At 37.4% G+C, this 27,426-nt stretch overlaps 1 protein-coding gene across 16 annotated transcripts in view; it reads right to left on the minus strand.

The window, feature by feature from the left end:
- HDAC9 (histone deacetylase 9) overlaps positions 1-27,426 on the minus strand; it is a 457,947-nt gene that overhangs the window by 174,393 nt on the left and 256,128 nt on the right. For 9 of the 16 annotated variants that reach the window (XM_088065227.1, XM_088064938.1, XM_088065152.1 and 6 more), the window contains 5 exons: positions 25,172-25,294; positions 23,568-23,615; positions 22,923-23,133; positions 22,295-22,512; positions 14,489-14,758 (listed from right to left, as the gene is read on the minus strand). In XM_088065227.1, coding sequence (XP_087921353.1) covers positions 14,489-14,758; positions 22,295-22,512; positions 22,923-23,133; positions 23,568-23,615; positions 25,172-25,294 — 870 coding nt within the window. Of the gene's footprint in view, positions 1-12,185; positions 14,759-22,294; positions 22,513-22,922; positions 23,134-23,567; positions 23,616-25,171; positions 25,295-27,426 lie in introns of those variants that run through there. The other 7 variants (XM_014248689.2, XM_005518860.3, XM_088065282.1 and 4 more) reach the window with 2 other exon arrangements.

The raw sequence follows: 27,426 nt of genomic DNA on the forward strand, positions 1-27,426 counted from the left end.
AAACTGACACTATTAAGCCCATGGAAGTTCTTGAAACCCCATAAATAAGCAATTTGACTTCTGTCTCTTATGAAATATACTTGATATAACATAAATAGCTTATTAGCAAAAATACCTTCCTCACTGATCCAGTGCTAGACAGACACTAAATAGACTTCACATGACACTAAAACATCATTATACTTTGCTGTCAGTTCTTTGCATTAAAACAGAAAAAATAATGCTAAAAAATGGGTTGTGGTTGAATTTGAAATGGAAATGGAGAAGAGCATCATTCCAAGGCAAGGAGTCTCACCTTCCCTGCTTCCAGGGCACCTTTAACAGGAGTACAGAAGTACATGGCTAATGTAAGAGATAAAGGAGATAAAGACGTAGCCAACCCACATTGCTACAGCTGTGGGAGATCAGGATTAAAATAGGTGAAAAATGAGGAAGATTTCTAACGTTTCAATTTTAGATTATTAAACCAAAAATTAATTCTTACTTTTGATTTGACTATGGGTAGTGCATTGTTGCACTAACAGTTGATAAACTGATTTTGAAGACAAGTTTTAGAATAGCCCTCTAAAATAATCTTTAAGTATATCAGACAATACATGTATTAGAGTTACAGGACATACAGAGAAAATGGGTTATAAGTCATTGAAATGGATCTTATGAAAGCAAGATGCTCGTTGACACAGGCACAAATAAAAACGTATCTGAAGGTGTTATTACTCCGCTTATATATCCTCATGCTCTGTATGCAATTTAGAAGCATAAGTGCAACCTTGGAGGATATGTTTTTCAAGTAGTCTGGAGCTTCTGGATTTCTGGAAATCAGGCTTTTAAAAACATGGGATTCTTTCCACACATCCTTCTGGAAAGTTCATTCTTCCTAATTCCAAACCGCAGCAGCCGGTGCCTTATGGATATGCATGACAGCGCTTCTCTGTCTCTCCCCTCCTCACACTTTGTCATTTTTGGACTTGAATAGAGCAGCATACTCTTGCCTGACTGCTCAGTGGGATATTTTTCACCCTGCCCAGTCTCTCCAGAATCACACTACTGAAGCCAATACAGTATCTTTTTTTGGGAGGGGAGGAGATGTGGGATAAGGGGAATATTCTCCACAAACTCCAGTCTATTAAGTTTTTCTTGGACATCCTCTGGTTTCTTTTATGTAGAGCTGTCATCGACACTTGCTAAGTTACAACACCCTAAAGACTCACACAATGAGTTATGTTTTTTTCTATAAATGCAAAGACACATGAACTGCTTGTGTACACCTTCATGCACACACCTAAATATCTATGTATACCTACACAAAATTCATCAAAATATATAGTAGTGAAGGCAATTCCTGTATAATGTTCTTTTTGAAGTTCTTTTGTCAAGAAGCATGTAAATATATGAACTGTTGCATGAGGAGACTGGAATGTATGCCCACACCTGTTAAGTAAGTGGGAAGTAGTGTCATCTAGTGGTTAGCTCAAAGCTAAAGGGGACAGAAGCTGTGTTCAGCACATAGTAAACAACATTTTTAATTCATGCATTGCTGTACTGTGCACCTTAGAGAAAATAAGTGTTGCCTATTATATCTCATCGATTCAGCTAGAAAACACAGAAAAGTAAAGCCAGTTGGAGAAATACCAGAACTAAGTAAACTGTTAAGATGGACGTTTTCCTTTTATGCATCCCATGTCATCCCACCAGTATTTCTCTCTGATGATGCAGACTTCTTCAAAGCATATTCATAGGCCATCTACCCATCCTCTTTCACATTATATAGTTCAAGAACTACTCTAACAGGAGATGCTGGCACATTACCACATAAAGAAGTACATTAATTTGTTGCTGAAACATATTAATTGAAGTTTATTCCATAGTTCCAAAAAATAATGAGTTGGCAAGTCTTTCTATATCTGGTATAGATATATATATAGTAATACCTTATAAGATGGAATTTGTTTAAAAGATGATTCTTACTCTTTCTTCTTCAGACAACATGATTTTTAGAAATATTATCCTCATACAGTCTTAAATACTTTTAGCATCACTTCTGGTTGCAGGAAAAGGTAGAGTACTTGCTTACAAGTGAAGGAAGTGGTGGTGTTAAGTATATACTTAAGGCTAAGTGAGAGATTAATTTCTCTGTAGATTTGTGTTTTATAATAGGAATGGAGTATTCTATCTGCTCTAAAGTTTTTGTTAAAAGACTTAAAGGTGTCATTTGCAGATATTTCTTACATAAAAATAACAGTATAGTGTTGACATAAAAGCAAACTTATACCCAGCTGCAACAGTACTGGTATAAGTATTTGCTATGGAATCTTAATTAGTTTCACCCATAACAGTTTCATCTACTGAGATGAAAGAAACAAAAATCTACTGGAACTGCTGAATGAAGGGCTAACCATATTAGAAAGGAGCAGTTATAAACAGGACTTTTCCAGCTGCCCTTGCTAATAGGCAATTCTAAAATAACAGCGATGTGTGTCTTAAGTTTCTGCTAACAAAGCTGATTTCTGACCAGAAGGCTAGAGTATTCTTTTTCATCTATTAAGCCCTGAAAGTGACAGTTCTTCTTCATATCCCTAATATTTCCTTTTCAGCTCACCAAGGCCAAAATGTCATCTTTTCTTGTAAAACAAAAAATCAAAGCCAAATGGTTAAAATGCAAAGTTTTGGTTAAACAAACAGTCAGTATTTCAGTGGTTTTATCTGCAGCCTGCAGAGCAACTAAACAAAGCCAAGATATTGTCCATCTCTTTGACAGACAAAGAGCCTCAGAGGTCCAGAATGACATGCCCGGGGCTGGCACGTGATTAGAGTAATTAAATTAAATAGCAGGAAACATGTTTTCCATATGCCATTGCCTGGCCACACACAAACTGTAACAGTAAATCTTTTATATTACATTGGTTCAGGGAAACGTATAACCATTCTAAAAATGCATGGTGCCCACAAAAATAAAGAGGATATAGTAGCATATTCAACAGGGTCCCCAGCTTTGGTCACTGGTCTTAAGTGCCAAAGTTCATTCCTTATTTATTTATTTATTACTAAAGGTACAGCTTAAAATGCCCTGAGCATGTGAATATTCCAGATATGTTACTGGATTTACAGTGGAGGATAGTGCTGATGCTCCAAATGAGGGGGGAAAGAATCCTCCCAGTAAAGTGAAGAGAAACATTTTGGTTATCTTCCACACTGAGATCCTAGCAAATTCCTGTCAGTCTTTTACAAGAGTTAGGCAAGCTGTACATACTCAAAGCATGTATTAAAAAGGAATTTTTGTTTCAGTTCTATTTTCCACAGCAGTATCAACTCAAATTTGTTTTCATGGCCAGTTGTTAGAAAAGCCAACATGTTTATCCGTGCCATAATATAGTCAGAAGAATTGCTAGTCAGTGGGATCATCTGCCATCCTTGAATTTACTTGTCACTACACTATTAAGATCAACTAGAACATTTGCTAATCTACTTCCGACTCATCTTTCAGTGGTTGATAATGCCAAATCAAATCTCTGGTATTTCTGTTGTATAATGACTTTTTACAATAGGGAAAAGGCTGCAAATCATTTTGGAAGAAGCTGCTAATTAATCAGGACACATTTAAATTGGGATTGTTAGGAGATGACATACAGAACACTTCCCATAAATGAGAAAATCTGAAGACTGCAAAATGCTCTTAATATGAAGATTATTAAGAATTCAGAGAAAACCATTGCAGCACATGAAAAGATGTCCATTGAAGTAAATGAAAAATGTAACTTGCCCTTTTCTAAGAAAGATGTATTGGATAATTTCACAAGCATTTAAGATATTCCATCTTCCTTTTATCTATCTTCTTGACATAGAAAACTCAGAGATGAAACAATGGTAACTTCAGTGTTTCTAATTTCAGATGCACCACTGAGCTACGGTATTAAGTTTATTAATTGATTCTATTCAATTAAATCAAAAGAAGAGCATCCAGCTGGAAAAATAAATGTCAATTTATTCTTGGAAAGTAGTGTAAAAGATTATAAAACTCTTGATATCTTGATTATATTGATACTCTTGGTTCAATCTTTAGCAGTTACAGTATTTCCCAAGTTACTAAAGCGTGACTCAAGATGTAGTAAGTATGGAGAATGAGAGTTTGAGACTTTTTTCTTCTATTTCTTTGAAAGCTTTCTTTAGTAACTAATCTCCATGGTTTGACCAGGAAAATTTGTGTTTAACGGTGAATCTAATTAAAGCAGACAATAATGACAGGACAGCAAAGACTAACAAGTCATTTTGGTTGTAGCTGAGAGAACTCTTTTTTTTTTTTTTTTTAGCCTTTCTTTAACTGTCTGAACTCTTCTATTCCCTGAAAGGATCGGTGCACTTCACCTTAAATAATTTTAGCCTGAACTTTCTATACAGTGGGTTAAACCACTCAGTTAAAAGGCAAAGAAGTTAACCCCTTGTACCACACTGTCACCACAAGGACAATGGAAAAAGTACTTTGTAGCAGGCAGAAATCTGGAGCCTCTGGCTGAAGTAATGTCATCATTCCCAGGAGAGAACAGTTCTCTGAGCCAAGGAGGGCTCTCAAGCCCAGCTGTGACATGTTTCACTGCTGCTGCTTTACCTCCTTCTATCTCCCATCAGCATTCCTCACCATGGTATCCCATTCTGTATCCCAGAGCACTGCCCAAGAGAGGAGGACACCCCTGCATCTGCCCTCCTTGCTCCACAACCAGTCTTTGGCCTCCAGCACTTTCCCTGCCAGGAGCCAACCTGCCAGGGCTTGGCCGAGCACGTGTGAAGCAGTGGGAACCAAAGGCTCCCAGCCCTTCCAAAGATGATCTTTTACATCTTCTGACTGTCAGAAATGGGACAAATCTGGAGAACTTGCCGGAGTTCTGGGCTGGTACAGCAGGGGACACCTACATAGATAGGCATGGGAGGGAGAAGGGGCTGGAGAAGCTTCTGGGTAGGAGTTAATCACTGAAGGGGAAAAATGCTGTGGTAGCTTTGAGTATAATTGTTCTGATTTTGCAGTTCTGCCTTTCACCTTTTGGTGCTTTTCCAGCATTACCCCTTTTAGGGACACAAGTTTTGTGCTGTGAGGACCCTCCATCCCTGTGAACCACCACAGCTGCCTCAGAGGCATAGACGAGATAAGGCCTGCAGAGAGAACTTGGTAGCATTTCTTTGCTCTTATAATGCCATCCTGTACTTAGACCTATGGATGCTAACTATGAGCAAAAGCAGGGAGCACGGTGCCTGTGGAATAGCAGGCCACATAACTTTCTCAGTCTTGCCTGAGAAAGTGACCTGGGAAATCATAAGGAGGAATTAAAACAATCCTCAGAGATAGAAGACAGCCTTGCAGGTGCTGTTTGTCTGTTCCTTGTTTTCTTGTAAGAGAAGGTCGAGGGGTGGTGAACCCCACTGACCAATGATGGTGATGTGTTAGTTCACTAACCAATAAGAGTTTTACTTTTCTGTACCTTCATGTATCAGTCTATAAAAGAAGATCTGAGGTAATAAACCTTTCTCTCCTGTTCAACTCACAAGAGAGTCTGTGTCATTCTTCTCGCCATTCCCAATAGAGTGACATACACCTATGACAGCACATGAAATCCAGTCCAGTGGCTACTGGCAACATTAAAGAAACTCAGTTTTGCCTTTGGTGATGCCCTTGGTGAGCTACTCAGATCAAAGGGCTTGGACAGTTTCATTTTTTTCTGTTTTTTCTTATTCCAAAGTACTGCTGTAAGCCTGGAGGACTTCCTCCAGCAGCACACTTCTCAGGAGCTGTGCAACACAGGGACTGAGCACAGCACCAGTAATGACTGCCAGTTGTTCACTGCTGATGCCACAGCACTGTAACAGAGATCTGTGCAGAGGGCAGTGCCTGAGGAGTGAGTCTGGCTTCTAACAGGAGTCAAGTTGTGAGACTACTTTCCAGCTTCTCCTTTTGCACAGAATATCTCTGCTGTGCAGTCAGCTGCATGGCCTAACATCTCCTTGTTTTGTTAGGCCCAAATTCTTTGTTCAATGTTTTTTTAACACAGAACAGCAAAATACATAAATATAGGTCGTTCTTGACATCAATTTCTGTTTCATTTATAGAATTCTGCAGGTTTAATGCACCCGATCTCAGTGGAATCATGTTTCTGCTTTCCAAATTGTCAAATCCTCCTCCAGTTATAAACTCCTAACCAGAAAAGTCTTGAAAAGACTTAGCATATGTATTAAAGCAGAAGAAAGAAAAAAATAGAAAATGTCAGAGCTTCATGAATAAGAAATTGCTATGCATCAAATATTAAGCACCCTGTCCTGTGATTTCCTGAAGTACTTGCTGAAGTAATCATGCTGTAGACACAGCAGAGCTGATCCTAGTAAGACAACTTAATAAATATCTTGGTAAAGATCCTGATCCTGGTAAAGAACTTCAAAATTTTTCTTACCTAATGTACCTAACCCACTCGAAGTACCTGTCTCTAAGTTCATATTCAGCCTTTTGGGATGACCCTAAATGTGCAGTTGGCCATGTCAGTGAGACAGAGAACCGAACATTCACTTCTATCACTGACCAGCCAAGTTTTCTTTCAAACTTCAGTGATCCACTCAACTTGTGACCTCTAGGATTTGGTACTGATGACCAAAATTATGAAGGAAACTGTGTTGTGGAACTGTTTCTCAGTTGTGACCACCTGCATCTCACCTTTACAACAGCAACTTCACAAATGCTGTGCTCCTGTGGCTCTGACATCCCACCAGGTTGAACCCACTGCCTCCTCTCTGACCCAGTGCATTCCATGCCAAACAATTTTGCAACCTGAAAGCCACTAAAAGAAGAACCTGAAAATTAAAATGACTTAATGGGCTTCGAGTAATTTCTTTCATTAAAAGATGGAGAGAAAGGGCCAGAGAGGTGAAAGAAAGGATTACTTCATTTACAGGAGGGTCCAAGCTACTGTAACAGTGACTTATAATGCTATCTAACTTGAAAGCAGTCAATGGACTTGGGAAAATGAGCAGCCTGCCTGGTTAGTGCATTTTCCATCAACACAGGTAAGTAACAGTCCCCATGCTAATTCTTAGCCTCTTGCAGTGGGAACAGATCTTGCTTCTGCTCCTTTTTTTTTTTTTTTGCTGGTCCTAAGCTGCAGACAGATGTTTCTGTTCTCAGAGCCTGCCTGAGAAAGGATGGAGATTGTTATGAAAAAAAAAATAAAAAAAAATCACTCACACAGCACAAAGGGTAATGCTGTGCATATTTTAACTGAATAATTAGCATCCTTACTTAGACCCAAATACCTGCACAGAAGGCCAGATCAGAGCCATGGATGTCAGGTGTCCCTGGACTGAAGGCACCTGTATTCAGCTCTCCCATTTTCATTTCTGTCAGAAATGGTAGAAGAGAAGATTTGAAGCTCTCTGTATAAAGTCAGTAGCTTCAGAAAACTGAAATATATGCAGAAACTTATGGGAAGACAAAAGACCTCTACAAATTTAGGTAGATGGTGAAAGCCAAGATGTTCTAGAAAGTAAGGAAGATGCCAAAAGATGTGCTGTTAGGTTTGGGTGCCTTTGATACCCTAAGACAAGGTGTTAAAATGGCTGAGAAATGAGGGAAACCAGTCACCACCTGTCCCTGTGCGCAGTCTAGTAGTTGAGTGATGGAATTATGGTCTCTGATGTGTAGTAACTCTACAGCTTCTATTTTGAGTAGACCAAGATCTAGGAGAACGAGCCTTAGAAGAAGCTGGTCTCAGTAGTTGTCCCTCTGTACACAGCAGGAGTTTCCCAACAGTGTTTCTGCCCTGTGCTCCTTCTGGGTCTGTTCAGTAACCGAGATCTGCTTTAAAAATCTGCAGGCTGCCACCTATCATGCTGCTCTTATTGATGGGAGCAAAAGGAAAAGACTAAGGAGTATGAGACTGAATCCTCCATGCTGTACTAGCTGCTTTACAGAGAACCTGAGCAAAGCCTTCTTAAGCCCTTGATGTTGCTGCATTGCTTCAATCTCATGGCTGTAATTTTCACAAGCCCCTTGGCTGAGGAAATACAGGCAGTAGGAACAGAAACACCTCCTTGGTCTCCTGGGGATCCAAGGGTCACAGGCCAGAACGTGAGAGGAGACAGATTATGCACTGCTTTCTGCATTAGAGCACCTATGTCTCCAAGGCATTCGGGCTGAGCTGCACTTCCAGGACATTAAACAATGTAACTTTATGAATATTTAGCCAGCAATATACTTAGGAGTGCATTAACTCGCTCTTGTATTTTAAAGAAAGGAGAAAAATGAGAACTTCTGCCTGTGCACATATGAATGTCTAACAGTGACATTCAGAGGTCAAACAGAATTCATTCCAAAATGAAGCATTTAAAGAAGCAACTTTCCAAGAACACATAATCCTCTTCAACGACAATATTAATGAAACTGTGCTGTAGGATACAGGAAATGATAAACTGCCCAAAGTTATGAAATTAGAAATCTAACTGTTAAAATGTGCAGTGATAATTACTGGGATATGGACTTGGATTTTGATTCATGCTAGTTACGTAGCCCTGATTTGCCTAGTCTTGCCCCAGTGGTCTCCCAACATTCTGCTTTCTCTGACAAATGGGAGCAATAAGAAAAGTACCAAGGTGCTATATTCTAAGTATTTGAAAGAGGAAAAGAAGCATAAAATCTACTGGATAAAAATCGAGCAGTGCCACCATTAGTCCATGAGGGTATCAATAAAATTAAATAATTTTGTTATATTGTAATGCTACATGGTCAGGTAGACAATTCAGTTACTTACTTTTATGATAAAATAAGTGTAATTGCCTTCTGTAACTGGAAGTTTACAATAGGAGACAAAAAGAATTAATAAATAATAAATATTGACAATTATTACAGTTAATAGATTTGAGGAATTCTTTTAAAAAAAGGATAATTTTCCCATCCAACTGGGGATAGGAAAGTATAGTTACTTGGGAAAGAATAATTACTTGTAATTATTCATATTACTATGCACTTTCACATAGAATTAGCATACAAAAAAAAAAAAATCATTCTTCCAGTAACACAGTTTTTAAAGACCACAGTTAGAAACTTGATAGAAATAAACAAGCCCTTAAGAATAAGGCTGAGAACAAGCAGACTAAATATTCAGAGGCTTCCCCTGCATGTAGATGAACAAAAAATTTTGACAAAATAAATCCAGCAATGCAGCACTCCACCTCCTTGCTCCATCTACACCATGTTTGATCCCAGAAATCATAGAGCCAGCTTGTGTTGTGTAGGAGTTATACTGGGACTGTGCAGTCACAGACTTGAGGAAGGGCAGGAAGGTGCAAGGTTAGTGTCTCTTACTGGCTGCAAAGTTAAAGGAAACATCTAAGGCAGCCTACAAAAAAAGAGATAAATTGAGCTAAGACTGCAGTGGCAATCTAGTTTAGGAGGGAGGAGGGGGGAGGGAAGGTTTATTTAAAAGTCTGACATTGTTCAAAACTTTCATTTCCATTTATTCTTCCCTTCACAGCACTTCTCAAGGCCAAACATGCTGTAACCATCCTGGAAGGATCAAGTGTACAGAGGGATACTTTTAACAACCTACGCTCCAAACCATCTCCCTCCTATTTCAGGGCTAAAAACAGTCAACAGTTTCTTCAAGACAGCTATGGAAACTAAAGTGAAACAAATGCAACAAAGACTCCACGACCACATTCAAAACATCTTATTAAGTTAATTAAGGCACTGGATCACTTACTTGTAAGTATCTGGTCTGTCAAAACAACTCTAGTGACTAAGGCCCCCATTATCACAGCAAATCACACTGCTGAATGATTTCAGGCTACTGAAGGGACTCCTTTCAACTCTCAGCTGCTGCTTAAGTAATCCTTGGGTGGCTGAAGCAGATGTGTGTGCCCACAGGTAGCCAGGGAAGCTGTCCTGTACAGGCTAGATGAGCTATGGGGCCACAATCAAAACAAGCAGGAGTGTGACACTCTAACTCAGCAAATGGGGACTAGAAACTGGGGCATGCCTAAAGGATGCACCTTCCCAGTCCAGTGTGTGTGTGTGTGTGTGAGTGAGAGCATGGCTGAGGAACCCAGATTTTCCACTGGCTATGCAGCTTCAACTGATCCTAATTTTTACCTTTAAATCTTAATCCAAATTAGGCTGAATTAGCAGAGAGAAAAACCCCCCCAAAAACAACCAAAAAACAAATGCAAGGCACAAAGCCTATCAAGTAGAGCAGTAAAATTCCACAAAAATAATTTGTATTATTACTCTAGCCCAGAGAAGATAATTTCATGCAGGATGCTCTTCTTCTGTTTGCCTAAGCAGTAATTCAGCAGATGGTGTTCTAAACTATATTCTTCCACCGAGAAATGAGGTACAGAAGCTCCATTACCACCCAGATGATGGGAACAGCATAAGGAAATCAGAAACTAAACAAATAAATGAAAATCAAACAAACATTTCTTAAGTGGATAAGTAGGACATGCTGCTAGCAGGACAGAATTAAATAAGAAAATTAACTGGACTTAGCTAATTTTGGCTGCAAATTGTGAAGTGTTCGCAAGAGGGAGAAATAAGTAAACATTTTTAGATTGCTGCTTGGGACTAAAGTTTATAGATTTTTACCTCAGAATTCCAGTGAAGATAAAAACAGGGTACAGTTGGCTTAAATAACATGGAATAAGTCTTAGTGATCTTGATGATAATGAAGATGGAATGAAGATAGTGCACAAATTAGTGGTGGTGGTGTCTGAAGTGCTTGTGCTTCGCTGAACCATTCAGCTTTTAATTCTATTTTGTTAATGCCAGAAGATGACAAAAAGGCTAATGTTACACTATCTACATGCCAGTAATGTGTGTCTGAGTATGTAAATACTATGATGGATTTTCTTTCATTTATTAGCAATTACTTCTAAATTGTAAGCTATCAGCTATATTGGCTTTATTTTTTGGACAACAGGACAGAATAAACATATACTGTTAAAAGAGATGCACATCATCCTGGGAAGAAAATAAGGCATGTGAATTGTATTGTACTATGATTATTTTCTTCATGATGGGTGCTTTGGTGCATGGTAAATAATTTAGAAAAAAATCTAGGTGCAGTCTGCAACACGGGAATGTTGTAAATTGAAAATATTTATGGCTGCCTTTCTAATTCTAATACAGGTATTTAAACAAAAGGGCACTAAATAAAATCCCTGTTATGAAATCATGATTTACTTAAAGACACACAATTCTAAATACACTATAAACAATAAGGCAAGCAGTATAATGTTATACTGTTAATGCTTGCTTTAAGCTTTCCTCAGCTATAACTTGACCTTTTATCTATTTTTGGGGGATGTATTACTGATGAAACTATGTTGCTGCTATAGCAGCGAAAATAATTGGATTTACAGAACTATTTATTCTTACATACTTGTGCTGTTGAAACATAGATTTTATTTTAGTTAAAGTTACACCAGAATCAAAGCTGCATAGAGCATTTGGAAATGAAATGAGCAATCATAAGAACTACAGTACAATAGTTTTTTGAACTCTTTTGGTAGTAATAATTCATGTACTGTAGCAATAGGGATTGTTATGCAGTACAAACTCTCTCTGCAGATCCTAAGCAAAGTTCAGGAAATGTCACAATGTTACTTAACATCTTCAGGGAAGTTCTCTATATTGGGACCTCACTGTCTCATGCAATTGCTTTAAAGTCTGCCAAGTTCATGGATTCCCTCTCTCCCAGCATATTTACAGGTGGACTTGAATTTTGCAAAGGTCTTGATGAATACCAAAGTGGTCAGTACCAGCACATTTTCAGATAACGAGTCTAGGCAAGTTTTAGAAATGTCATGTAAATGATTACAGTTCATTGGAATTTTGCAAAATTAGAAGCTGAGGAATTGGGATTCACTTTTACCTTTCCTAGATGGGATGATCACATGTTCAAGACAGATGCCATGATGGGATAATGAGCATGCATCAATACTATTCCACATTCACTAAAACTTATAATGGCTGATGTGAGATAAAACAAGAGACCAAAAGGAAAGACTTTGTGTAATTATTGTAAGAATAGTGTAATAAAAAAACTTGCTCCTGAAAGTTTAAATTGTTTGAACAATGTGTAGCAAACATATTTGATTGTACAAAGCAAAACCACCACTAAGTTACCAAATTTACACAAAGTCAAATATCTGGAAGGGGATCTTTTAAAAAAAAACTTTATTTGAGAAAGGAAGAGACTTATATCAGAAGGCAAAAAAAGGGAACATACAAACAGAATATATTTACAACACAAAACAAGATCACCTCTAAGGGTGTAAATTATAATAAATACAGTAGATTTAAAATGTAAGAGACAATCAATTAGAAATGTGGTTGTTTAAACCCAGTTTTCCTTTTCACTGGTTCCAGGTAGATTCTCTTTTTTTAATTTTATCCAAATTTGAAAGATTCTGAAATTAAAGTACACTAATGTATTGGGGTTTCTCACCTGAATGACATTATAAAAATATCTCTTGTCTTCTGTTCATACACATCTTTGGAGTGATATTGTACAAAACTCTTCTCAATTGCAAATTTCTCCCCAAATGTATTTTAAAAGATGCACTATCCCTTTTTGATGAAGCTGAAGTCAGATTTCAAAGGAAATTAAAAATATACAAAATGGAAAACACATATAATTTCATTTTTATAGCCTTCACTTTTTGAATGTAAATATTATTTTTTTTCACCCAGGATGGAGAAAGATTTCTGTTCAAATATGAAGCACACATAAAAATCACCTGTGTTTTTCTTAAATAAATCTTTTTCTACCTATTGAGGCCTTTTATGTTAACAACAACTATTCAGTCATTTCTTTGGAGACCTTCTAGGAAAAAGGATAATGTATCTTTAGAAGTTGCAACATTTTCGAAGAGAATGAATAGTATTAGAACATAATGTAAACAACACATGCTAATAACATATTTTAGAACAATTTCTACATTTGGCAAAACAACTATCTCTTTTGAAACCGGATACTGCACCTTAAAATACCTCAGCTTTAGAAATATAAATATTTTTAATAGAGAAAAAAGCCTGACAAGAAGTCCAGGTCAGTTTGGGATTATCCATATTAAAGGGGATCTTAATACAATGAATCTTTAACTAGCTTAACAAAAGTAAACCTATAAAACAAGGTAAACATATCAAAAGGGAATATGAAGGAAATGTTTCACTGGAAAGCTTCCTTAACAATTTCCCTACTCGTTTTGTTATTTTCTTTGACAATAAATCAATTCATAGAGTGCCTTTAAAAACAGAGGGAGTGCTGCCCCGTCCCCCCTGCCCCGCATTCCTCAGCACATGAATCACTTGGGCTTCCTGTTTCCATAAGGCATTTCCTGCCCCCCCTCCCAAAATCACTTTTCTGCAGGAGAACAGCAGGGACCTGACAAAGTATGGGCTTAAATAAACAGGGCCTTGCACTGCACCCAGCCTTGCTCTGCCGGCTGTGAGGGATGGAGCGGGATGCAGCTCGCGGGCTGCGCACACCACTGCGCCTTGCAACTCCGCCTGAAGCTCCCAGACAAGCTGAACCTGCCTTTTGTCAAGGTGGCATTTGATGCACAGTTGTTATTTTAGGATTTGCCCATGAGACTCCACAGTAAAGGTTATGAGATATTGTACAATTAGTCTTCATTTAAAAAAAAAAACCAAACAAACAAGTGATCGGATATCAGATGATGATGATAACATCTCTGTGCTTTTCGCACAATGTCCTAATAACTGACTGGAACCTAATGCTGCGTTTTGCTTCTCACCAGTACTTGCATCTGCTGCATTTAAGGATGTCTCTGCGGACATTATCATCAAATAAGACAGAATGAAAAATTAACCAAGCAGTGCAAAAAAGAAAACAATGCAATTTTAAAACAGTGCCTTGCCTCGCCTCTTTATATCCACCTTGTACTTTTCTCTAAATTAAACTTTATACACCAGCCTGAGACCACCAAGATAGCAGTCAGTACCTGTCTACTGGGAAAAAGAATACCCTAACATAAACAGTGTTCAAGACTACAGTATGATACAATATATACAGATAGCTGAAAGCAGAAGTCAAAGGATTCAAAATCAGAAGAACGTTTCATCAATCAGGTCTGGAAACTAATTCCATCAATTGCTGATTTCAACAGACTAGGTGATATGAGGTCTCTTTCACTAGGACTAAGTGATGTAAGGTAATTCTGGGCTAATACAACATCTATCAGCTATTACTCAAAGATTTAAGTAGAATAATTGACTGCAACAGATATTTTCTCAATTAGTGGGCATAAGGATGAGCTTCACTATGTTTTCAAGTGTATATACAACACTTCTGAATTTGTTAAATTCTTTGAACAGTAAATCAGGATTTGCTAGCTCAGTGAATCAAAACACAATTGCTTATCAGAGCCTAGAAAACGCATGTGATGTTCAGATAATAACCTTAATTACAAATCCTGGAGCTAAATCTTTGCCTATTACCTGTTGCATACAAGCAGCTTGCTCCCCAGATTCCATTTGCTGGGTTTGAACATCCTCATCACTGTCCAGTGGCTCCTCTTTGACTTTCACAGCCCCCACCTGCTGTCCTATTCTGTCATCCACACCAGCACTGCTGCTCTCAGCCCTAACGCTGGCACCGTCGGCGGGAGCTCGCTCTTCCTGCATCGAGTGATCTCCATGAAGCTCTTCTTCAGCTTCCTCCAGGTGACTGCCAGGCTGCTTGAGCTGCTCAATGGACTTAGAGAGCATCTGGAAAGAGAAGAGGGGAACAAGTACTGACTCCTTTCACTGATGCCAAAACACCAAGTACTACATCTGCATGGATGAAATTAAAGTGTCCACAGCTAACCCATGTAGCCATGCTACACAAGTAAATACTGTTTTTTAACATCTAAGTCAAATATCCTGAGAGGGTAAAACACCTTTTACCTTTACTCTTAAGTAATTTCCTCTTCCTATCTGTCCCCCCCAGCCATCAACTATGTCTTTCAAAATGAGTTTTAGATAGTGTTATATACTCAATTACTGAATACATGAATGGTTTCACAATGTCTGTTTTTGCCACAAACCGTGGACCATCCAGTTCCATTCAGCTTGCTAATGCATACAGAAAAATGCCAGGTTGTCATGTAAATCGTCATCAGGAAGCTACAGCTGGATTTAGGAAATCCCATGAAGTCAGCAAGGAGAGCTGAAAGATCAATTTATAAGTTCCAGTTGATGCTCTGATGCATATACCTCACATCATTGGAGAAACAAATTCCTCAGAGGAAGCCTGTCTGGCTATTGTCACAGCAAACCTTCATTTTTGAGGTGCAATGGGAGTTTAATGGCTTACTAAAAAGAAATAAATAAAAAATCCCTCTTTGTTACTGTAGTAACTGGCAAATCACAACATGAGTATGCTGCAGGCTGCAGGTGGCATGCCCTAAGCTGAGCAATCCTTACTACTTCAACTAATGTTGAAGAGTCTCCTTTCATCACACAGCACCTGAAAGATTTCTCATATCAAACCTATAAATTTTTTCCAGTTGTTTCTCTGGGAATGACACAGACCAAGAAGGTACTAAAGCTAACTACACGTAATCAGCTCAGGTACACTCCTTTCACTTATTATTATCATTATTATTATTGTTATTTTTAATTAGTTAAGCATTTGTGGGGAGCCTTTCCCACTCCTCAAGCACGAAGAGAAAGGCAGGTAAAGCTGCAAGGCTGGCTGCAAGTGAGCAAATACAAGCTGAAACATCTGTGTGACAGATAATCATATAAACTAAAAGAATCACTGAGGCTGATCCATCTGTAAACCATTCCCTGTGCCAGTTCCTTGACACCAGGTGGGTTTTTCTGCAGAGGAAGCCAAGAGAAAATGAGTGCATGCCCACAGCAAAGTTAAGACACATATTTAGCTCATTACTGCTTTCCTTTCTTTCATGCTTTTTCACTTTTATGTAAGGCTCTTTCTTCTTTACACTGCTGTATGGGTACAGATCTGCTGCTGGGCTTTCTGAGGCAACACATGATGGATTGCAGTATAGAATCTATACATGGATCACCTTCAGACACTTCTTGCATACAATCAGTGAAGGGAACGAGCACACGTAAGGGGGCTGCAGAGACTCAGAGTGGAATTTGTGCACATTTCAATTTGCAATGTTCCTGTTTTGGAGCCTTCTCCCATGCTATGGAGCTCAGCAGGTGATTTGCTCCAGATTTCAGCAACAGAAGGAGATAAGCAAATTAAATTTTCTAAAACTCTGTGAAATGCAAGTCTTTATATATTTACTCAACAAAGTTTAAAAAGTGCATTTATATTACCATCTTTACTACAAAGTTTTATTAAAACATCCTTTCCACTGTGATTTTAACTAGGCCTCAGGCAAGGGGCTATGAGGCACTACAGTCATGCCTTCTCATATGATGCAGCATGATCAAATTGCATGGATGGAATGGGGGGGGACATGACCCAAACCCTGAAAATCTCTTCCACTGCTCAGACTGCTTAGCCACAGCTGATTGCTTTCTCTGTATCACCACAACACTTCCATATTTGTTGAAGTTTTTTTTTTTAAAGACAGCTTGGCCCCATCCTGGTCCTGTAATTATACTAGTTGCATTACTGGACAGTTCTCCCAGGTCAGAAATACCTAATTTTAAATTATGTCTCCTAGTGGTAGTACTGCATCTGGAGACATGTGAAGATGGCGGTTTAGAGTCAGTATTTCTATCTTCTCTATCTAAAGACGGGTTACACAGCAGAAATTTTTCTTAATGAAATACTGCTCATGTCCTTTCACTGTACAGCTGAATACTTCTGCTCACACTTAATGTTTAAACCTTTCAGTTTAAACCCCCAGTTGCCATTTTTTTTCTGACTTTATCTGTAGCTATATGGATCTTCTCTTAATTTTAATACATCTTTTTTTTGTTTTGTTTTGTAAAACTGATTGCTTAATCTGAGTTTCAGTGGGATTATGTTTAAAAACAACAACAAAACCATAGTTTATTTCCCTAATAAATTAGGGGTTGCACATATTGGTTATATTTTGCCAGTATACTTTACTGATATCACCGATTCCAATTTAAGTGGTCACTAAAAAAATGTCTTCCTGCTAATGTAACCTATATATTTTTTGCTTTTATCTTCAGGAAATTAAGCTATAAGGGATATGCATGAGTCAAAGTAAATACTATCAGTGGGAGAGGAAGTATTTACAGACATCAACTCCATTGTATAACTGCAAGACTCCAATCAAAGAAAAAGACATCAAACATATCCTAACCTGCTTGCCTGTACAGAAAAATGGAAAACTAAATAATCTGGGCACTGCAATAGACAATTTTATAGGTCCTTCAGCTGCAGCCCTTGTTGTTTTCTTCTTTGAAATTATATGCTTGTGTACACAGTGTCTCAAATAAATTGTCTTTACAAAAAGACAAAATCACAAAGTCCTGCAACAGCCAACCAACACATTGCCATCCTTAACTAGTTGTTCATTTTAAATACATGGCAGTCATTTCTAGGAACTCATGTATATTCTTAGAGGACACTTTTTGCCCTTCTTCCCTGTGGCAGGTTACCAGCTATGTGTGTTGTATGTACATTGCTAGCTGCACTGAAAACAACTTGGCACCTGCTTCCTGTTGTCTGTTACTCATGTAGTACCAATATTTCTAAGGGATATATTTGTCTTTCAAAATAATTTTTCTGCATTATGGCTTAAACATTAGTTCCTTTAGTTTTGCCCAAAAAATCCCCTGCTATTAGCAATATTTGAAAGGGTATCTCTCACCTACAGAAGATGTAAATCAGATTTGTAAGCTGCAAAGCCAAAATCTCAGTGCAGTATGTTTAATGAAGCTAGATTGATTTATTACTGCTGAATCTGGTCTTCCACATTCCATTAAATATTCCATTAAATATTCCATTAAATCATTCAGAGAAGGGAATGATTAATCTGGGGTTAACTGTATGTTTCCAATATTCCTGCTTGCAATAAATAATAGTTCTATTTTCCAATCAACATACATTTCTGTATTATTTTTAATTTTTTAATAAGAGATATTAACTGAGAACACCATCCAAGTACTAATGAATATTCACTTCCTGTATATTTTTTTTACCTCACAGGTTTTCCTGGTCACCAATTCCCTATACAGAGATGCTTTAAACCAACTGACATCCCAGAATGAAAACTGAAATTCAGGTGTTTTCTCATATAAGCCTTAACATTATCCATATACCTGCCTTACTTTAGAGCACACTACCAACTGCCCAATTATTTTACCCTTTGCTTCTCCAATACAGAGAATTTTAACATTGAAAATAAATTGAGAAAATGCTACAAATACACAATTTATGAACACAAATAGGGTTCCTCCACTGATCAAATAAAATTTTGGCCCCAGTGAAGACTTCAGCTTCAGTAGAGGCAGGCCTTATTCATCATACATGGCAAAAATAACTTCTAAAGACAGATGGCTTTGTTTGTGTACTCTTCATATTATGATTTCTGGGATTTTCTTGAACACAGACTTCTGGTAGGGGCTTTGAATTTAGATTAGTTAAATCAAAATTCTTGTTTTTTCTGTAAGTGGCTGAGTCAAAGCTTTCTAGATACAAATATGCACAATAATATCAAGATTTTAAGTTTCTTTATGGTAGTAGTGGTCTTCTGGTATCCAATTGCACTAATTTTAACTGGGGGTTTTGGACTTTGGTCCCCCTTTATTGAGCAGAATGAAGATCTGCAATGGTGATCAAAGGGTGTTATGAGGAAATAAGCTGTCATTTGGACAGAAGTATATTAAAGCTGACAATGCCAAAGCTGGTCTTCCCTAAGACAAGCTGAGTTCAGGTTACTTCACATCCATTATTAATTCTGGGACAAGGGTTTTTACCTACTTTTGGAAGAGATGTCAACATTTGCAGAATGTTTTCAGAAGGTCAGTATACTAGATCCCACAGGTATAAGTGTCAGATTTCATTGGAGACATATACCATTTCCCACATCAAAAGCCTGGCATCTGACAGCTGACCAGAAATAATCCATAGGGGATCTCCTCTTTGCTAGTAAGGACAGAGGCACACCTTTTGGCAATGATTTGTTTCTTTTCAGAATGTAAATGATCCAGGGGAATCCTTTACCTCTGACCTGTTAGATGTTGCTTGTTATCACCCTTACAGCAGCACTGACTCGCTTTAGGAAAAAAAAAAAGAGTGTTTTTTTTTTTTAAATACAAGATAAATACAAGAACAATGGGGTGAGGAAAAAGTGGTTCTCTTCCTCTTTTTGTTGTTACATCTGTAAGTCAGCCAAAGAGATCAGTCCAAAACCAGTTATCAGGGAGTGCTGATACATGCCCTATCATCTTAGCTCAGGGCAAACACTCAAATTGTGGATTCAGTTGAATACTAAAGACTTAAGTACTTGAAGACCTAAACATAAGAAGTAAAATATTAAGGGAAATAGAAACCAAAAACAAATATATTCATTTGCTCTAAGATCTTGATCAACTAACATTTCACAATCTTGACAGTTTAAAATGGTTCTGGTCTTTTATTACCAAAACTTTTAGGGTCCTTGAGTATTCCTTATTAAATGAAACCTATGCATTTTCCATGTCTGAAAAGGTGGGAATTATACCTCTGTGCAGCCCATGAACAGAAGAGTAAAGGACAGAACAAAAGCAAAAAAAAAGTTCATGTGTTCACTTGATACATGTCCAAACTTATCCTAAGAAATAAAATATGTGATTGTTTTCTTACCTGGTCTAGTATATATTTTGTTTAAAGTTTCAAATAACTATAACTCTGCTTTGCAGAGTTTGATTTTAAAGCTATGCAAATTATGTAATGAAAAAATAACTTCAACTGTGAACAGAGTTTTAAGTTTTTAAGTTTTAAGTTTCAAGACTGAACAAAGTATATTCTACCACTCTAGCAGAGTTCAAAAACCTTATGTAGTCACAGGAGTTCAATGTGAACTTTTAGCTAAAAGGTTAAAGAAGACAGCTTTAAATTCACTATTTAAAAGTTACTCCATGACTGATCTTTTTTCCACTCTCTTGTCTATTAGCTACCCTTAAATTCCAGTTAATAAAAATTCTGTAAGTATATAAGGAAGCTCCCTGGCTTTCTGTGTCCTTCCAGAGGACTGATACATTGTTAGACACTGAGATTTTTCAGCACTATTCTCCAAAATGGTTCCTCTAAGAATGGGAAAGAATCTAGCTGCTGCAACTTGTAAAGTCTGATAAACCACACACATCCTCAGAAAACCCACTGCTTCTCTGGCTGCAACATGATCTCATTCATCCTCAGGCATTTGCTGCTCTGAGTTACTGTGCTCCTGAAGAAGCCTGGTTGCTCTGGGAGTAGGAGTAAGGGAGACTGAGAAGCTGTTGGGGCAAAAGTAGGTTATGGATGTTCAAGGCAGAGAAAGACCCCAGGACAGACTTAAATTTCCACTCTCTGCATATGTGTGTTGCCTGTACTGTACAGAATAAGAGCTAGATTCACTAGCTTTGTCTCTTCATCACAAGGAACTGTGTGAGAATGAAAGCATATTTCAAGTACGAGAGGGAATTATTCTCATTACCATGTATTTTCACTGTAGTTCAACAGAAAAAAAAAAAGTTACTGAAACAAGCCACGAACCACAAACCAACTCCAATCTTTTTCCTTCCTTACCCCATCTATCTCTGGTAAGATGTAATGCATTCCTCATCCTACGTGACTAGAAATATATGGTTATGTGCCTCAAGTTTAATTTTCACACTGGGGAAAAATGCTCATATATGCCACAGCACATGCCCCAAATGCTATGGTAGAATTTATATCAATAAGCATATTATCTAAGAAAAACATGTCAGTGGGGTTCTTTGCTTTGTGAGGAATGCATGAACTGATGGGTTTGTAGAACAAAGACTCAGTACTGTAGCAGTTAAAAAGTCTTTTTAGACAATTGAGAGAAGGTGAAATATTTTCAAAACCTGAGGCTACGAGATATACATATGCCATCTTGATTAAACATATGGAATGCATACTCAAAGAAAAGCCAACTGGAGTCCTAGTTGAGTAATCAAAACACCCAAGCTGAGAGGGGTTAACATGCAAGGATCAGCTCTGAACTTTGAAGTTTTCTGGTCTTCATTTTTCCTAATTAAGACAAGATTTAATAACCAAACCACTGTACAAACTATGTACTTAAACTCTAGGTTTGTTTCTAATTTTGTTGGGAATTCTCAGTAGATTCCAAAGAATCAGTAACCCCTGGGAAATTTACCCAGTAAGTAAGGTGGACTGATTTTTTTTTTTTTTTTATTCCTTAGGTAAAAGAGCTGAACATCCACTTTTCATCTTTTTTTCTTTAACATTGCCTCTTATATATAGTTATTGAGTAACACTAAAACAAAAGAAGACAACTAAAGAGGCGTAATTAGTATCTTTGTAATACCAGTGGAGCTTCAGCAAACAACTTGTGGAAAGCTGTGTACTAAGTGCAGAAAAATGTTCTCCAAGTAAAAACATGCAATTGCTTGCTTATCTTAATTTCAGAACAGGTAACAATCTGTTTTTGTTGTTTCCCGATAAATCTGTTTAGAATCTATTGCTCTTTGTAGATAAATGGATGGTCCCTTTTCTTCTTTCCCCTGCCCCTGCTCAGAATAAGGTGTTACTGTACAGGGAATCTTGTACTACACAATTCAACTCTGTGTCAGATACCAGCAACAGGACAGTTTTCACTTTCTCCTTGTACAATCATTTTATATCACCATATAGGTGACAAACTTTCTTGTTACCCACAGAGAAAAGTCAGTTTGATAAACACTGAGTAAAAATTTCTCCAGATGTTTAGTAAGTTTCTTATATAAATACCTAAATTTAATAAGGTGATTTGAGTTCAAATGAGTTATCTATTCATGCAGCATTCTAGTCCACAATTATAAAAGTTTTTATACAATTCAGAAGCAGCAAGTGGAGCAATTTCTGCACCTCTGAAGTACACGTCAATTTTCAAGACACAATTTACCATTCAACAGGAAAACCCCTGTCAGGTAAAAATGTAAGTTGCTTTGAGCTCTATTTTGTTGAACTGTAGCCTATTTCAGAACCTTAAAATTAAGATCCATACAAATGTGTATATCTGCTATACGTAAACAAAAAAGATACTCCTGCAAGAACCTCTCTATTGTCCGTGATGACATGGCACCAATAACTAAATTTCACTGTTAGTTTTCCACCTTTAAATTTATTGGAAATTCTTTACTCTGGGAACTCACCTTATTCATGTGGATCTGCTGCTGGTACTGTTTCTGCTTCTCCAAAAATTGCTGATGTTGCTGCTGGATGACCAGCTGGGCCAAAGTACTCTGAGGAAGAGGAGCTGACTGGGTTCTGTTCAGTGGCCTGTGACGAGGCAGTTTGTGGGCAGCTCTTATGCCAGGTGAGACTCTCTCCTTTGCTGCTAAAGGAGACTGTGGATGAAGAGGAACCGCTCCTGCAAAACAGGGACATTTCACTCCCCTGTGGAAAACAACAAACTAATAGTTTAACAGGAAAGAAAGCTTTCAGTAAGAAGAGAGGTGTACATTGCAGAACTCTGCATCTGCACTGATGCAGTGGGACGTGTATCACGTGCCTCGCCATGCTGGGAAGTTCAGCTGCTGCAAAAGAATGTGATGAAGTAATCATATTCTTTTTTCTGTAATCATTGAATTCTTTCAGGCTAACAGACTGGAACAGAATCACTAAAAGGGAAAACAAAGATGCTGTCCTTTTTTCTTCCACCCTTCTACTTTTCCCAAGAGTTCGGATGTATGGTATTTGTATTACTGCATTTAGTTTAAACCAAATACAAATGTCATTAAAAACATCTTAAATTACTATTGCCGGAGCTTTGATCATTACCAGTCACAAGAAGTTTTTGCTGTCTCATTTGTTCTTTCAGTAACAGATGCTGCAAGAGAGCTTGGTGGCTGCTGTTTGGCTTTCCCTCCAAAGCAATGTGAGGATGAGTTGATGATGGAGGAATGTTTCCTCCATACTGTCCAGCCAAGGCCACTCCTTGTCTCAGTGACGGGGTCTCCCCCTTCTGCTTTTCTTTGAATGACGACGAAGCCTGTCAAAGAACAACAGCATTGGTAACTGCTTTTCAGAGAAGTGGCCATTTATACCTCTGCTTGATTAGATGGTCTTATGTCTTCATGAACAGACACAGAAGGAAAGGTTAACATCCCTATCTTATACTTTGACTGTGAGATGAAAAAGAAGAACATGCTGGTTAAATGTAATGCTGTGAGAAACTGAGTCATGAAACCAGTTGAAAAAAAATCTGCAATAAAAGCCAAAGCATAAGGAATTACTAGTTAGAACATTATTAATGAAAGGATGGGACCTATCCTTAAAATTCCTAAAGACCTTTGCACAGCCTCCTGCACAGGAAACTAGAGGATCAGAGGAAATAGTTTGCATTTAGTTTGGAATAGGCAAGGCTTGGTTTTTCACATAACTTTCCATCACACAGCAAGCCAATCAGCAAAACAAAGTAGTTACCTGTAGTAGTGGGAAGCTATTACTTTTCCTGGAGCACTCCCTGACTCCCTGAAGGACAGCACAAATGTAAGTTTTACCCTCCGCAAAGCAAACTTGTACAGTTAAACTCTCATCTACAGAATCATCAAGAGCTGTTTTATGTGTGTGGCATTTTGAAGCGCCTTATAAATTACACAGTTATTGATTTAAAGCTTTTGGAAGTTTTGGCCCTTCATCATTGCAAATGTACTTTATATTGCTTTGTTCTTTGCTTATTTAAAAAAAAAAATCTTGAAACGGCAGTTCAAGCAGAATAACAATTTTCACAGCAAGAATAATAACCTAGCAGAAATATGCATGTTGAGGCTTGCAGATAACCACTTATGGTAAGTCATGGTAAAAACAGTATCTCTTATAATATGAATTACATAAATTCTAAAGTAAGGTTTTCACCAATATTTTTTTGGTGTATGCTTACTTCACACTGCTATCACCCTCCCCTGAAAAACAAGCACCAAAGTAAGCTTTACATTCAATTTGCAACTGCTTATTCTAGTAACAGAAATAAACATTACTTGCATAAATCAATCCCTTTGTTTTTTCTAGTGCCAAAAGTAATATTTGGTGCTAGTTGGCCACATCAAAAGCCTATAAGAATTTGAGTGAGCAAATTAACCATATTTTCATTTATTTTTAATGTTATAAATTTACTTTGAAGCTAGTTATATTTTTGTGAAATAGCTAAGAAATTTTTGATATCCTCTCAGAAGTAAGCACTACTTTTCATGATGTTCAATTTTTCCATCTTTTAAAAACAATAATTTTCTAAGACTTTTAGAGAACTGATTACAGGCTTACACCATTTTCTTTGTGAATTTCTGTACCTGATGCTAAAATGTTAGATTGCAGCAATATATTACTGCTAAGAACAGTAAAAGTATTGAAAAAGCCATAAAATAACATGGAACTTTGACTTGAAACTACATTTAGCACTGGAATTAAGGAGCACTATTACAAACCATAGTGGATCACATAGATTTAATTTTTTTCACCTCCACTGAAACCTGTGGTTACAACCCCTAAAATTTCACCATAGAAGTTACCAGTTTCCACCATGTTGTATAGAACCACCATATAGCAATATTTTTACTTTTTTTTTTTTTTTTTTTTTAACTGTGCTAGAGGAATACTACATTCTTCTTCTACAATGCTTCAGCCCAGTTTAGGTCATTACTGGAATCTTGTAAAAAGTTACAAGTGCTGTAATTTATCAGGTAGAAGTTACCATATAATTTAAACTTTTATACTAAATAATCTCCTCATACTTTTATACTAAATCTCTTCATATACTTCTTGCCACATCTGAAATCTGTTATCTGGCATAAATGCAATGCATGTGGCCCATACTTAGCTAAGATCCACACTGGTACTTGTTTATTTGAGATCAATGAATATTGCTTTCAAGTTGTGCCCTTAAATGTTGCCCAGTGCACAGAGAGGTCTGGTTCCTGGTTCCTACTCTGAATTTCTTGTGTTCCAAAATGCTAAAAATATAAAGAGAATAATCAGAAAGTAGATTTTCTGGAAGCAAGTGTATGCAGGAAGGCTTGAGACTGGTCACTTACACTGATTTGAGGTTGTATTGCTGGAAGTCCCAAGGTAATGTTGGGCAGAGAAGGGGATGTGTACAGACTCAACAAGTTCACTGATTCATCCTGTATCAAAAGGCGTTGCTGAGAAACCAGGTGCTGCAATAAAGGGGAAAACCAACCAAAGTAAATCTCCAAGCTTTTTATCTTGGTTATTTTATGCTTGTATCGCGATACACTGAAAGCCAATTATGTACCAGTCATTGGTTTGCATCCCAACAGAAAACTGTCCCTGTAAAAAAAGTTCTTTTCTTAAGAAAACAAATTATATGTATCAGGGATTATTCCTTGGTTAGTAAATCAAATTTCAATGCAAATCTGAAATCCTGAGGACTCCTAGACCATCTTATCAACTTCTCACCAACCCAAAATCAGGTCTTCTCATCAACTGGACTTTCACTCCAAGAAACTCAGTGGGAATTTATCCAGTGAATTAAGGATTATATCCAGCTGAATCACGAATATGGATGTATCAAACTTTTACCATGGTTTTTATGACTTTTGTTGTAAGGAAAAAAATGTGGTTTTTAACTAGTCCATGTCTTTTGTTAGCCAGACATATGGGGATGTTTCAGGCACATTATTTACATTACATGGAAATTTTATGTAGAAAGTAAGGCATATTGACACATCTGCCATTTAAAATAACAGACTGTCTCTCTGTCTGCATATATACAGAACCAGCATCCTGCCATTCTCTGATGATGGGACACTCCTCACAGCTTTCCTAATCCATCCAAGTTAAAATTTTTAACACTTCTTTTGAAGAATTGTTATATAGTTTTCAGAGACATGGAACTGCTGATATATTTTTAATTACTTTAAAATGAAACCAGACATTCTACAAAGATCACCCTTTTTATTTCCACAGATTAATTGAGAAGAAACATAAAAAGATTACCACATCAGGAATTTTTTTGAAGCCTTTGCCTTTTTGCTTCAACAGTGATATTTTTCAACATGTGGTCTAGTAAAGTTGCTTGAATTATATTTTCTGTTTAACTCTTGCTTCCCTCCCAGAACTTTGACACAATAAGAGCTACAAAGGTCTTATTAGACTTAGGAACTCTGGCATGATATGGTCCCCAAGGGAACAACATCCTTGAAAAAGAATACCCTGTGTAACAGTATGACACAGTGACTGCTTTCTTCCCAAACAAAAAGCATATGGGACTCCAATAATAGACCACCTCCAAGAGGGATACTGCACACTCGGGCTTTGACTAAAGTAAATATAATAACTTGTCAAGCATGTTGTGGGGAGCTGTAGATTTTCCCCCGGACAAACCTGGAATATCAATTAACTCTGTAAAATACTTTGTGTTAATACAATGCAACTTCAGACCATCAATGAAAAGTGGTTAAGCACAAAAACACAGGATGTTATTCCAAAACATAACCTTCCTCATACAGTTTGTTTGGAGATACGACCTATCACTGAGACAATAACAGTAGAAGTCTATCCCTTTAATTTTCTTTTGGTACCAAGGGAATGTCAACAGATAGCGTAGGAAACAAAGAAGCTCCACTTGTATATTACATTAATTCCTGGCTAACAGTGTCTTGCCTTGATAACATCCACCTTTGACCATGAATAAATGCAAGTATGTCAAGACTATGGAGATATTATGGAGGGAATCTACAAATATTTGAGTAAAAAAGGACACTCTAATGTGCCTCCTAGAATATAATCAAATTTGCAGCAATGGCAGCATTGATACAAAGCCACTTGAAAGATTTATGTTTAATATTTGGGTTTTGGTATGCCACTATTACCTTCCAAGATCTGAATAAATAAAAATAACAATGGCAGGGTGTATAGCAGTAAAACACACTACCTCACTAAGGTCTGGCATGATTATTTCATCAGGTAGAAGCAATGATGTTATTTACCACAGGAATTTAATATTGAAAACAGGAGTTAATTAGTAAAAGCCTCTTAATTTAATTTCTAATACTGCTAATAACCTGTCATTTTCATTCTGGCAAGTGATTGATTTTAAAAAATATTTTCAGGTAATATCCTAAGCATCAGTTTAACCTCATCTTCCAAAATAAATGCAGTAGTCCACCTGCATAGATTAGGGTCCTCTGCGTATCACAGAATCCCTGAATGGGTAAGGTTCAAAGGGACCACTGGATGTTATCTAATCCAAGCACCCTGCTCAAGCAGGGTCCCCCAGAGGCAGAAATTTGTGATCAGAGCTTTTCTTTCTACATGGTCAACAATT

The sequence above is a fragment of the Pseudopodoces humilis genome, chromosome 1 (assembly GCF_049639895.1).
Source record: "Pseudopodoces humilis isolate 2021_Gansu_Grassland_sample_001 chromosome 1, ASM4963989v1, whole genome shotgun sequence".
Taxonomy (NCBI): Eukaryota; Metazoa; Chordata; class Aves; order Passeriformes; family Paridae; genus Pseudopodoces; species Pseudopodoces humilis.